We start from the raw sequence: 14,002 nt of genomic DNA on the forward strand, positions 1-14,002 counted from the left end.
AAACCTACTTTTGAGAACATTAGGGAGATTCCTCTGCTTACTGTCTCAGAAGGTTGCCTTATTGGTGGCTATTACTTCTTCCTGCAGAGTATCTGAATTGGTGGCGCTGTCCTGTCAATTACCTTATCTGGTGGTCCACAGAGCTAAAGTGGTACTTCGACCTAATCAGTCGTTTCTTCCTAAGGTGGTCTCTAATTTCCATCTGAATGCAGACATTGTGCTGCCTTCTAAGCCCAAGCATCCCACGGAAATTGCTTTGCATTCTTTGGATGTGGTTCAGGCAATTAGAGTTTACCTGGCGGCTACTGAATCTTTCAGGAAATCGGACTCCCTCTTTTTCCTCACTGAAGAACCGCAAAAGGGATTGGCTGCGTCTGCTGCGACCATATCCAGATGCATCAGACAGACGGTGGTACAGGCTTATTCACTGAAGGGTCAGGTTCCTCCTTTCCCTGTGAAGGCGCATTCTACTGGGGTGCTGAGTGCCTCTTGGGCTTTTTGCCATCAGTTGTCAGTGATGCAAGTTTGCAAGGCGGCAACTTGGTCGTCTGTGCTCACGTTAACAAAATTCTAAAAAGTAGATGTGTTGGCATCCCCGGATGCTTCTTTTGGCCGCAAGGTTTTGCAAAACTGAAGCCTATAGCAGAGTGTGTGTGGGTGTATGCCTGCAGGCACTGCCCCATAGGTGTAGTAAAGTAGGGGGCAGCATAACCCAATGGTCAAGAAAAATATGGAGCTGCATCGGTCAATGAACTACAGAGAAAAGGATTTCACGGTGTCAAAAATCCAGTTTTTGTGACTTTCTGCCTTTTTTAAAGCTAGCTGTATGCTAAAGAAAAAGGTCAAACTAGGCAGATATGTTCTTGGCATCAGTGGCTTTGGGTTGCCTACTCAATGTTTACATCCTCCATCACTGCTTACCATTGTAAACCAGCCCTACTTGTAATCAAATGCAGGCACAGCTATCGGCAATATTACTGGCTGGCCAACATTGAAGAATGCAAACTCAGTGGGCACTTTACGGTGAGGCAGATACAAAGTTATTTTGAACATGCTTTGGTAAAAAAACTAATGATTTGAGTACACACCATTACAAAATGACATTTTATCAGAATAAAAAGGTGTTTAGTAGGTTAAAGGTAGCTTAGAACACACACACTCTGTCTAAAAGGGGCCTGTAGATGTCAAATTTTTAGAGACTGCAGAGTTCCTATTGCCTGCAGTTAGACAAACCAAGTTTGCTAGCTGTCAGTTCGATGCAGTGGTCAGCACAATATCGTGCAACATTTCAAAAAAAGTCAAATCTAGCCATTGTACATAATGACTAAATGAGCCCGCCCAATTAATAAACTTTGATTACTTTTAAAATGCTTTCATAACGGACATTGAAAATTGATTTTGATGTTCATAATGAACACATACATATACGAAGTAGACATGACATAACTTATAGTGTCTCTTTGTTTATTACTATTGTCAAAAACAATTGCATTAAAAAAAAAAAACCTAGGTTGATAGCCTACAATTATTTTTGTGCATTTGTCAGTCTATATTAACAAAAATAGAACAGTGTGATGTTTGTTTTTTTATGTATTAAATTTGTTTTTTTTATGTTCTTTAAAGTGTTACTAAACCTAAAAGTTTTTCACATTAATGCATTGTTTGCATTAAGGTAAAAATACGTGTTTAGTTGCTCTGTGCCCCCTTCCTCTGTGTGAAGGGAAAGAGAGGGGAGAATAGATCAGCTCTGTGCACAGCTGCATCCATTCTCCCCCTTTTCCTCTTCACACAGCATTTGAACAGAAGCCATTGGCTCTTGCTGCTGTCAATCAGATGCAGTGACGAGGAGGGGGGCAGGCCTAAGTCCCGCTGTGTAAGTCTGAGTGCTGCTCCACAAACACAAAAGTTGGGAGTGGGCAGACTGCGCTCTCCCCATAGTCAGCAGCTGGCTATGGTAGTCCTAAAAAGAGGAGGAGTCAAGATTGCTGCCGGGGACCCTAGAAGAGGAGGATCCGTGTGCAATACCACTGCACAGAACAGGTAAGTATAATATGTTTATAATAAAAAAAATTTTGACTTTAGTAACACTTTAAGTAATATAGAAAATATATATAGGTAGGCATATTAGTAATAGTTTTTCTCTGTCGCTCATTGACAGATGTAGTCCTCGTTGATTAATGACAACTCGGGTTATACTGCCCTCTACAGGAGTAGGACTAGACAGGAAAGAAAACGTTCTGGCCACACCCTAGGGGCAGTCCCAGAGGGTATATCCTCTCACTTCCTGCTACAGCAAATCCGTTTTTTTTCAGTCTAGTTAGGAGTAAGGACCTAGATGCCTTGCTAGGATCTTCGGTCCTTGCAGGATTTTTTTCTTAGATTTTTTAGACAGCTCTTTTCTCCAGTTTCCTGTGAGATCTTCAAGCAAGTAAGCTGGAACTGGGCGACGGGCTGGATGTTGAGATCCAGTGGTCACCCCAGTTCAGCCTACGAGCGCGTGCAGGCCATAGCTCCGCGCTGGGTCGGCCGCGACATAGTCCCACTGGACAGGGACTGACCCTGCGAGTTAAACGTCTCGCCTGGACGCCAATGACCAGCAGAGTCACGGCGTCCGTATTGGACGACAGCCCCCCCACCCCGGTGGAGAGGGGTTCTGTCAGGAGTTGGCGCCCACCTGGTTCCGGTATGGTGAGTAGTATGTTCCCCCTCTCCCACTGTCGGGTTTGTGGTGGACGCGGGCCCCTCTCTGGGATGGTAGGATGGATCTCCCCCCTATCCTATAATAAGTCACAGATCCCCCAATTTGAGTGTGATTTTTGTGAAAAATAACCAGGAGGCTTGGTTTGGGAGCTGACGATCTAAATTCATTGTAAGTCTGTAAGGATGACTGAAGTCAGTGGCAGCACTAAAAGGGCGTTACTATTGAAGTAAAAGGTATCCTACCTGTCAGAGGTACACAGGCTGATGCCTATGCCTGAGTACTGCAGTCCAGATCGCCATTCCTCCAGCTTCCACGGGCTGCACAGCACTGTTTTGTGGCATCTCCCGACGACCCACGGACCGCATGCGGCCCGCCAGGGTCCTGTACCGCCGGCCAGGCTTATCACCATCCAGGGTGAAGTTTGTGGGGCCGATGCACTCCCGCAGGCCGCTAAGCCGAATACAGCATCCCGCAGGCCGCTGCTAAGCCGCCGCTATCCTAACAGGCCGCCGCCATTGTCTTGTAGATCACACGAGGCCGCCATATTGGCGTAGCCTCGTGTCTCCAGCATGGGGGCGGCCATGTTTGAGGTGACCAAACACCTCGTGGAGCCAGGAGGAGGCGCCTCCTTTACCCAGGAAAAAGGGCCAAAGACTTCCTGTCTGTAACAGGACAGCACTGAGCAAGCTGATAGAAAACTTCTGTGCATCAGGAATGAGCCTTGGGGTCTCTCTCTCTCTCTGTGGGGTCCAAAAATGCAGGTAACACTGAGGGGCGCTGTTGGGCTGGGGGATTATAAAAAAAAAAAAAAAAGTTTTTTACTTTGTCATTTTTTTGTCGCTGGCAAATGTCTTGTATAATCATTGACCCTGCCGCATAGATATACCCACCTGATCCCCTCAGGGTGGCCGCAGGACCCTCCAGTACCCCACTTGTTTTTAATGCATTATCGGCAGTTTTGGAGTCTTTGGTATCCCGGGTGGAGGTGGCCTGTCAGGGACGGGGGTCAAGAAGCGACCCCCGCCTACCCCTATTTTTTATCTGATAGTTCAGATACGGATTCAGGGCTGGTCAATGCAGCTGCAGGTCCCTCTTATGAGGCTGTTGTCTCAGGTAATGTCTCCTCAGCAGTGGGGAGAACGTTTCTGCCTCCGCCATAGCACAAGAGTGGTGGATGCGCTAGTTGTGTCCGTCCGGGAAACCTTTTAGCCTTGAGGTTACACCGGCAGAGGTAGCGGAGACTGAGATTCCTTTTTGGTACTTGTTAGCCTACCAAAAGGGCGAAGGATTTTCCTTTACCCAAATGGGGTCGTTTTGAAACGAACCCCTGCTATTTCCAAACGCATGGCTAGGCGCTATCCGTTTGAGGAATCCCTCTTTATAGGATAGACGGTACCACCTGTAGTGCTGGGGGCAAGAGCACTGTCGTGCCACAGACTGTTAGGATAAAAGGACCTCGTAACTAACGAGGACCTTCCTTTTCTGCTCATAAAGAGCTTGTTCATTCCGCGAGGGCGGGCGATAAGGCGAAACCCTCCAAAGCCCCTTCAGAGGGTTTTCAAAGGGCGCTGGTCGGCTAAACAAAAATTCTGGCTCAGCCAAGCCTGAAGAATACAGCCTGATGCGCCCCTACCCAGCTCTGGGGTGGGGGGATGTCTTCACTGGTTTCCGGATCCATGGCTTGCCAGAACCCCGGACTAAGGGGTTCGCGAGGTCATACGGTCAGGATACAGGATCGAGTTTCGATCACTTCCACCGGTGCGATTCTTCCCTTCTAACATTGAACGGTTTCAGGGGTTCTATTCGAACCTGTTCACAATGCCCAGGAAAGAGGGCAAGGTGCGTCCAATTTCTGGACTTGGGGAAAAATGGAGTCCATTCGAACAGTGGTGGCCTCCCTGCATCAGGGGTATTTCCGGGCGTCCATAGACATTTAGGATGCCTATCTTTATATCCCCATCATCGCAGGACATCAGCGTTTTCTTCGCTTTCCCAAAGATCATCCCTGGTTCCCACCAGGAGACTGAACTATCTGGGCCTAATGTTGGATACATCCTGGGCAAGAGTTTCTCCTTGCGGAGAAACTCCAGAAGGTTCAGTTAACGATTCGGATGTTGCTGTCCGTCAATTGGCTGGGACTGATGGTGGCCTTCTTAGAGGCAGTACCGTATACCCAGTCTCATACCCACATTCTCCTGAAGGAGATTCTTTTCTAATGGAATCAGAATTCCGATTCCCTGGACAATCGGATCCGGTTGAGCGAGCGGACCAGGGAGTCTCCGATGCTCAACCAGGGGAAGTCATTCCTTCCGATAGTATCCAGGTTACCAATAAGGGTATCGGAACTGAGAGCGATCAGATTTTGTCTGATTTACTGGATCGAGCAGCTCTAGAGCAGCCCGATTCGGATCCAATCGCACAATGCCACGGTCGTAACTTATGTCAAGAAAGGGGCACTTGGAGTGTCCCGGTGGCCATCGAAACGACTAGCATCTTTCGTTGGACGGAACGGTTTGTTCCGGATCTCCCCGCAGTGTTCACTCCGGGGGTGGGAAATCGGCAGGCAGATTATTTCAGCCATCCGATTCTGGATCAAGGGGTATGGCCTCTTCATCCAGAGGTTTTTCACTAGCTGTCCCTTCATTGGGGCACCCCGGATGTGGATCTGTTGGCACCTTGGCTCAACAGCAAGGTGCGGAGGTTTGTAGCTCGCACCCGCGATCCTCTAGCGGACGCAGCAGAAATGCTGATCGCCCCGTGGGGGCAGTATCCGCTACGGCATGCCTTCCATCCTCTCAAGTTACTTCTTCACAGGATAGAGGTGGAGGGAATTCCAGTTATTCTGGAAATTCCGGACTGACCTTGTCAAGCCTGGTACGCCGACTTGGTGAGGCTAGTCGCGGACGCTCCTTGGAGACTTCCTTTCAGGGAGGATTTGCGGTCTCAGGGACCGATCTTCCATCTTGCTTTACAATCGCTGGCTTAATGGCCTGGCCATTGAGACCCAGGTACTGAAGGACAAGGGAGTGTCAGCTTCAGTTATTCCTACCTCTAGTTAAAGCAAGGAAAGCGACTTCCAGCACATGGAAGTCTTATATTGCGTGGTGTGAATCTCTTGGATTTCCCCCACATACCTATTCGGTGACCCGAATCTTGGTCTGTCTGCAACAAGGGGTTGAGCAGAAACTGTCCTTGAGCACATCAAGGGTCAGGTTTCAGCGTTAGCAATCTTCTTTCAGAAACTTTTGGCTAATCGTTCCTTGGTGCGGAATTTCATCCAGGGGGTGCGACATCTGGCTCCGCCAGTGCGTGCACCCTTACCGCCTGGGATCTTAATTTAGTGTGGTCGGTTCTTCAGAAACTTCTCTTTGAAGATATTAGGGAGATTCCCTTGCTTACATTATCCCAGAAGGTGGTCCTCTTGGTGGCCATTACTTCTGCACGCAGGGTGTCAGAACTGGCCGCATTATCTTGTCGTTCCCCATATCTGGTGGTTCATAGGGATAAGGTGGTTCTTCTTCCGAATCCATCCTTCCTTCCTAAGTGGTTTTCAGAGTTTTCATCTGAATAAAAATATTGTTACCTTCTCCGTGTCCTAAGACTAGCCATCCTTGGGAGTTTGCATTACACTCCTTGGATGGGGTTCAGACAATCGGGGTACACTTGACTACTACGAACTTGTTTCGTAAGACGAACTCACTTTTTGTGATCACGGATAGCCCTAGAAGGGGGTTGCCTGTGTTTGCCGCGACCATATCTAGATGGACCAGTCAGACGGTGGTACAGGCTTATTCTATTAAGGGTCGGAATCCTCCGTTCCCTGTTAAGGCGCACTCTATTCGGGCGCCTATTGTTTCCTGGGTCTTCCACCATCAGGCGTCAGCGATCCAGGTTTTCAAGGCGATGACTTGATCGTCGGTTCATACCTTTACATAATTTTATAAAGTTGATGTGATGGCATCGTCAGATGCCTCTTTTGGCCGCAAGGTTCTGCAGGCCGCAATCTGAGGAGACTGTTGGTCTACCTCAAGGGTTGTTGGGTTTTTCACTTAGGTCTCATCTTTTTGCTCGATGAGTCCTTGATGCTTCTGGTTGGCTCAGGTTGGGCCTTCTGGATTTTGATTTCTGTTATCCCACCCCTCATTTGTGGTACTGCTTTGGGACGTCCCGAGTTGTCATTAATCAACGAGGACTACGTCTGTCAATGAGCGACAGAGAAAAATGGATTTTTGTAAAATCTTACCGTAAAATCCTTTTCTCTTAAGCTCATTGACAGACGTAGTACCCGCCCCTCTGTTTTTGAGTTGGGTTGGGTTAAATTCTCTAAACACTGCTTTGTGACATAACTGATTTGCTGTAGCAGGAAGTGAAAGGATATACCCTCTGGGACTGCCCCTAGGGTGTGGCCAGAACGTTTTCTTTCCTGTCTAGTCCTACTCCTGTAGAGGGCAGTATAACCCGAGTTGTCATTAAATCAACGAGGACTACGTCTGTCAATGAGCTTAAGAGAAAAGGATTTTACGGTAAGATTTTACAAAAATCCATTTTTATTGTCATGTTAGCTGATGCTGTTAAAGTAAAATTCCAGCTTTTGTTATTACTATTAATATTTTGTTTGGTATAATAAAGCTTGAGTTCTACTTTAAATTTGGCCGGGCACCTTTTTAATTCCAATTATTTTTTACAGGCATTCATAGAACGCCGGCAATTTACACAGCACAATATATTATATATAGATAGATATATCATTTATCAGTCCCTGTCCTCGGGGAGCTTACATTCTAAGGTCCCTAACTCACATTCATACATACACATACTAGGGCCAATTTAGACAGGAGACTATTAACCTACTACTATCTTGCCTTTGGAGTGTGAGAGGAAACCCCGGAGTACCCAGAGGTAACCTGTACAGGGAGAACATGCAAACATTTAAAATGTTAAAGGTGTATACTGTTGTGCACCTATGCTTATGGCTCTTCCGTAATCCTTTTTTTTTTTTTTTAAAGCATTAAACGGTTATATAAACTGCTTTGTGACATATTAAAAGTGGTTTTAATGAAAAAAAAAAACAAAAATGTAATGTATTGTAGCTTACTGATCCTTAGATGTGGCTGATTTCACCTGGTGACCCAGCCAGTATAACCTTCTGGTCTTAAGCTGGCCATACAGTAGTCGTGTTTTTTTTTTTAATTCAACCAGCACGCTGAACATTCATCTGGTTTCTGCTGAACCGGCCAAATTTTGATCCATCTGACTGCTTTTAGGCTGTCTGCATTCTGGATGAAATAGTAAAGCTGAAGCCTTTGGACAGCAGCATTCAGTCTAGGAAGAGAGTAATGTTAGACTAGCAGATTTAGATGGACTTGACTAACAAATTAAAGCTGAACTCCTTAACAGCTAACACTTTTTAAGCAGTTACAGTAACAGTTTTTTTTTTTGAGATAAAGGTATTGCATGACTCCATAAAAGTTGACTGTGTATTAGGCACTCCTGTCAGTGTTAACTGGGTTGTCTCAACCCTTTAACCGCTTGCCGACCGCCGCAAGTACATATACTGCGGCTGTCAGCCCCTCACAGGCAAAGTGACGTATCGGTACGTCACTAGCCTGTGAGGCTCTGGGGAGCGTGCGCGCGCCGCCGGATGCGCGCTCCCGCTCGGTCACGGACCCTCCCCCGCGTGTGCCCGGCGGACCCAATGTCTGCCGGGCACTCGCGATCGTCCGTTACACCGGGAGAAAGGCAGGCGGCTAATGTAAACAAGCCGCCTGTCATTCTCCCCTGTGTAAGAATGGCGATCATACGGTTCTGCTATGTAGGACCGTTGATCACTGTTCTTACACCTCAAGCCACAGCCAATCAGTTAGAAGCACGCCCCTAGGGGACACACTTAACCCCTCCCTCTCAAAAATAGTTAACCCCTTCACTGCCAGTGTCATTTTACAGTAACAGTGCATATGTATAGCACTGATTACTGTAGTAATGTCACTGGTAACCCCAAAAGTGTCAAAATGTCAGTCAAGGGTCCGATCTGTCCGCCGCAATGTCGCAGTCCCGCAAAAAAAAATCGCAGATCGCCGCCATTACTAGTTAAAAAAAAAAACAACAAAAATGACAAATTTTTCCCTTAGTAAACGCAATAACTTTTGCGCAGACCAATCAAAATACGCTTTTTGCGTTTTTTTTTTTTTACCAAACATATGTAGCAGAAAACAAATTGGCCTAAAATGTTAAATTTTGATTTTTACATTTTTTTGGGGGGAATTTAATGTGAAAAATATTGTTGTTTTTGCAAAATTGACGCTCTTTTTTTTTTGTTTATAGCGCATGATCAAAAAATCGCACAGGTGATCAAATACCACCAAAAGAAAGCTCTGTTTGTGGGAAAATAAGGACGTCAAATTCGCGCAATTGTCCGTTAAAGGCACGCAGCGCCGAATCGCAAAATAGGCCCTGGTCAGGAAGGGGGTAAAATCTTCCGGGGCTTAAGTGGCTAACTGCTACATAATAGCTATATAATACATGCATAAGTGAACAGACTCAAGTATCGGGTATGTAAATTAATACATAGAAACAAAACTTATTGCGGAATGCCTGAAGGCAGTGGTAAAGCTTGGTCTACTAAAGAAAGTTGACCAATAACAGATTTACTAGCTGGAATGCCTTGTGAAATTAAAAAGCCTAAATAAGCTGCAAAATATTTAATGTTTGGGTTTATTACCAAATATTGAAACTGTGGTATATTGGTTTGAAATAGAAATGAAGAGAAGTAACACTCAGTATTTCCTGCAGGCAGCATGCAAAGCCGTAGAACAGGCAAAAAGCCAGAATATCACAAAGCTTGTGCTGTACACGGACAGTATGTTTACAATAAATGGTAAGAGCCATGGGGGATCATATTTGCCACAGTATTCCCATTTGTATGCCCTATTTGTAGGTGCTTCATAGATTATGCATATGTCTCTGTTAATTTAGGGATTACTAAATGGATACATACATGGAAAAAGAATGGCTGGAAGCTAAGCACTGGTGCAGACGTCATAAACAGAGAAGACTTTGAAAAGCTGGACAAGCTAATAGATGGCATTGATGTCAAATGGGTTAGTATAACATGTATGCTGCCTCTGTTTTTTGAAATAAGCGACAGCATATTTGCTTCAAGTATACAAATCTTATCACATTGCAAAAGTGTTTTGTGCCAAAGTACATTTAAGGTGGTTGTAAAATCAAAGGTTTTTCATCCTAAAGCCTTCTGTGAGCCGCAGCGCCCCTCAGTCACCCCCTAATACTTCAGGTCTATCTAGATCCAGTAATGTCCATGAATGCCTCGGCCGTCTGGGACTCTCCCTCCTAATTGGCTGAGAAACAGCAGCACTGCCATTGGCTAGCGCTGCTGTCAGTCAAACTCAGCCAATGAGGGGAGAGAGGAGGCGGGGCCGAACCATGGCTTAATGTCTGAAAGCATACATGGAGCTGCGGCTTGGCTTGGGTGCCCCATAATGTTTAAAGGGATTGTAAAGGCCAGAAGCCTTTACAATCCCTTTAAGCACATTATGGAGCCCTCTAAGATTCTAAACTGTACATACAGATTTGACTGCTGCCCAAATAAGAATTTAAAGTGGTGTTCCAGCTGGGAAAAAGAAAATTTAAAGTCAGCAGCTACATATACTAGGGCTGAACGATATTCGATGTAACATCGAATATCGTGCTGCGGGAGTGGGCGATAGTCACATCGCCGGATCAGCCGATATTGGGGACTCGCAGTGAAGGAAGGTAGAAGAATACAGCCCGACCGCCCGCTTGTTAAGTCCGTCCTGCAGCTCTCCTGACTGAGCGGTGAGCAGCGGCACAGGGAGCCAATCACGCGTGCCTGCACACCTGATTGGTTCGCTGTGCCGCTACTCACGACGTGATTGGTTCGCAGTGCTGCCCTCACCGCTCGGACAGGAGAGCTGCAGGACGGACTTAAAATGTGGGACGGATGTCGGGCTGTATTCTTCTACCTTCTACCACCACTGTGAGTCCCGATTTCTCTGCTTATGCCTAAGTTCCACAGCACAGTCACACACTGTCATGATCATCTTATTAACCTGCAGTTCCCTACATTACCATTAACCCTGGCCTGCCCTGTATGGTGCAACTGCAATGACATTTAGAAGGCTGCTGCTGCACTACTTCCCAAATCCTAACGGGCCCTGTAGTACAATCAGAAGAAGGCTGCTGCACTGAATCCCTACAGTAACATTAACCCTGTATTTAGCCTGGATTGATGGCTATCGCAATATATATCGTTGGGGAGAAAAAATATCGCAATGTACTTTTTTTCCAATATTGTGCAGCCCTAACATATACTGTAGCTGCTGAGTTTGATTTTATATAGACACTTACCTGTCCAGCGAGTTCACGATGTCAGCATCCCAGCCAATTTTTGGTTCAGCTGCAGGATGTTGCCCCCGCCATTCGTTCTAAGGGAAACCGGCAGTGAAGCTTTTTGGCTTCACAGCCAGTTCCCTGCTGGAGGAGGGGAGCCGAATTTCTGAGGGATGGCGCTGTCAAAAAAACGGTAACTCCCCTCCCCCGAAAGGGGCCAAATGTGGCACCAGAGGGGGGGAGGAAGCAGATGAGCGTAAGTTCCACTTTTGGGTGGAACTCCCCTTTCAATTTTTAAATGGCAGAGCTTCAGTGGGCTGTGTAAAGGCTATGGGCATTTGACAGTTGATAAGAGGTGGAACATAATGCCAAGAAGGGGTGGGGTTTCACCTTGACTCAGGCATAATTGAAATCTCCATGTACTGTACATTTATGGGCCTTAAATCCTAAAAAAAATTCCATGACAATGCACTTTGCTTCAAGACTAATGCAGGTATGCTCAGGCACAACAAACTACATGTACTTCAGAACTGTTGTTGGCTTACAAACTTTAGAAGCTGAACTCCAGGTAGACTGAAAATACACAAATTAACGCAGCTGTAATCATTAATACAATATCAAATGTATCATTTTAAATGCAAGCAACTGCACAGCAGGACTGGAGTATCAGAGAAAGTAGAAGCACGAGGAGCCAATTGAATAATGTGGAAGCATGTTGATGGGGATAGACATCAGAGTGACTGAAAGGACCTCATCACGGTGCTGCTTTAACTTTCACTGTCTAGTCATATGCTGGGGCGGATTCAGCACAAACTGTTTATAGGAAGAGGGTTGAATGATAAACGGGTCCCCATCCATCTGCTTTTAATAGTTAGAGCGTATGTCGATGGGTGTCAACGGACACCTGTTTTTTTTGACACCCACTGTCCCATAGAGAACACTAGAGGGTTCGATCGGGTCCGCCTGAAAAACTGACAGGCGGATCCGATCGGACCGCTGGTGTGAAAGAGTCAGGTTAATTTTAAATGCACCCTCAGACAATACTGTTCACGAGTACGAACACATGCAATGCTGTGAGAGATCCAACTTTTCCTTTTATCCTGTATCTAAATTGAGTCCTAAGCCTGGGAGATTCAAAAGCTGAAATGTCATTTTTGGATGTAGATGCTGTTCTCACCAGCAACTCAATCCTCTGTGCTGGCTAATTGATTTATTTTTTTCTTCAGTATCTTAGCCTGCTGTTCAACCAAATGACAGAAACCAATACAGTATAATGCAGGCCCTCTATTAAATATGCAAAACATTCTTTAACTTTTGATTATTTGGGGTTAAGTGGTAGTGAAGTCAATGTTAATCCGCTGACAGGCTGGGTTTTTATAATGATGGAGACCCTCAAGGTCTCTTTTGTCATAAATGTCCCCCTTGCTTGTCAGCAGCAATGTGATCTGAGCGCGGGCATGCACAACTCAGACCACATTTACGGGCCACTCTGTGTGCCGCAGCGATGTGACTACCGTGCCCATGCCTGGGAGTGATGTCACTGCAGCCCAGGAATTCAAGCAGCCGAAGATACCAAAGTCGGAAAGAAGACTGTGAAGATGGAAGCACCGGGGGAGCCATGGCTGCAGTGCGCTAAGGTAAGTCTGTTATAACATGCTAGTATGCTGTGTAGAATAGTTTATTATGACTTAGGCTCCATGTACACGGGACGCTGGAAATGGCCGTTAAGGAGCAGTTGGGCGTTTTTTTCAGAAGCCCCTGAACCCATCTACATTTTATCTTATCTGTCCATGTACACCAGGTTGTTTACAGTCATTTGCAGGCAGTTGCGTTCAGGGACTGTTTTTAGAACGCAATTATTTTCGTTCGAACGAGTGTTTCCCGGCGTTTCAAACGCACAAACGCGCCCGAACGCGTCTGAACGCGTCTGAACGTGATGGCCCGCGTTTAGCGTTCGCGTTTTTCCATTTTAAAAGGGGAATCATTTTTTTGACCTCTAGGAACGCTTCTAAACGCAAACGCTGCTAAACGCGGGTACAAACGCGACCGAACGGACGTTTTAAACGTCCTAAAAATTCCAGCATTCAAAGGGACTTTTAACAACGTCCCGTGTACATGGAGCCTTAAACCTGCAGGAGGCCCATTTTTTTACCTTTTCTCGTGCAACTTTAATACCCCTTTACTTCACAGCTATTTTTCCTGACCCATCATAATTGTAGTACTGGTAGTTTGTTTTTGATCTTGCCCCATATCTCTTTTCATCTCTTTTGGGTTATTCTAGTGTTTAAGACAAGTTGTGTAACCCTTTCTACCTTGCCTTGCAGATTCACATCCCTGGACATGCTGGCTTTGGAGGAAATGAAGCTGCCGATAAACTTGCTAGGGAAGGAGCTCAGAAACCTGAAATAAGTTCACTTTAGAACTTATTCTTTTAAAAAGCTTAAATAAGCTTTGCTTATAAGACTAAATACATGGAAGTTTCATAATAAGAACTTATTTTTATTTACTACACGTATGAATTAAGAATCGCCCCTAATGTTTTCCAGACACCATGAACACCTGTGCTTACCTGAAATGTACTGTCTACAACTATCTTTCATTGTTGACGTTGAGAGAGAGAGATGACAGGTGTATTATGACTGTTTACTTCACTGTCCTCTTTACTTTATGGGTGCTGAAGGTTGAAGTAACCTTTTATTTTTATTTATATAGGAAAACTTGAAAAAAGATGGGTTGCATGACTGACCTCCTAAAAATGTTGGGTATCTGGCTGCCTGTAGTTGCAATATTGACAAAATTCACTTGCCTGTAGCAAGTATGCAGTTCTGACTTCACTTGCTGTAAACTTGTTTCAGGTCTGTTAGATGGGTAGTATCGAAGTCCGAAATCTGTTTAAGGCAAATTGAATTTTCAGGAGGTCCAAAGTGGCAGCTG

The 14,002-nt window shown here is 45.6% G+C and overlaps 1 protein-coding gene across 1 annotated transcript in view; it reads left to right on the plus strand.

Annotated features, from left to right (window-relative positions):
• The window catches only part of LOC309550417 (ribonuclease H1-like), a gene marked incomplete at its 5' end in the record, with an annotated part of 99,024 nt that extends 85,482 nt beyond the window's left edge, over positions 1 to 13,542 (plus strand). Inside the window, 3 exons of the mRNA XM_082250800.1 lie at positions 9,491 to 9,575; positions 9,674 to 9,798; positions 13,393 to 13,542. Of these exons, the coding sequence (XP_082106926.1) occupies positions 9,491 to 9,575; positions 9,674 to 9,798; positions 13,393 to 13,488 (306 nt within the window). The 3' untranslated portion in view covers positions 13,489 to 13,542. The remainder of the gene's footprint in view (positions 1 to 9,490; positions 9,576 to 9,673; positions 9,799 to 13,392) is intronic.
• Positions 13,543 to 14,002: the final 460 nt, after the last annotated feature.

This window comes from Pelophylax lessonae (assembly GCF_965119305.1).
Source record: "Pelophylax lessonae genome assembly, chromosome: 3".
Taxonomy (NCBI): Eukaryota; Metazoa; Chordata; class Amphibia; order Anura; family Ranidae; genus Pelophylax; species Pelophylax lessonae.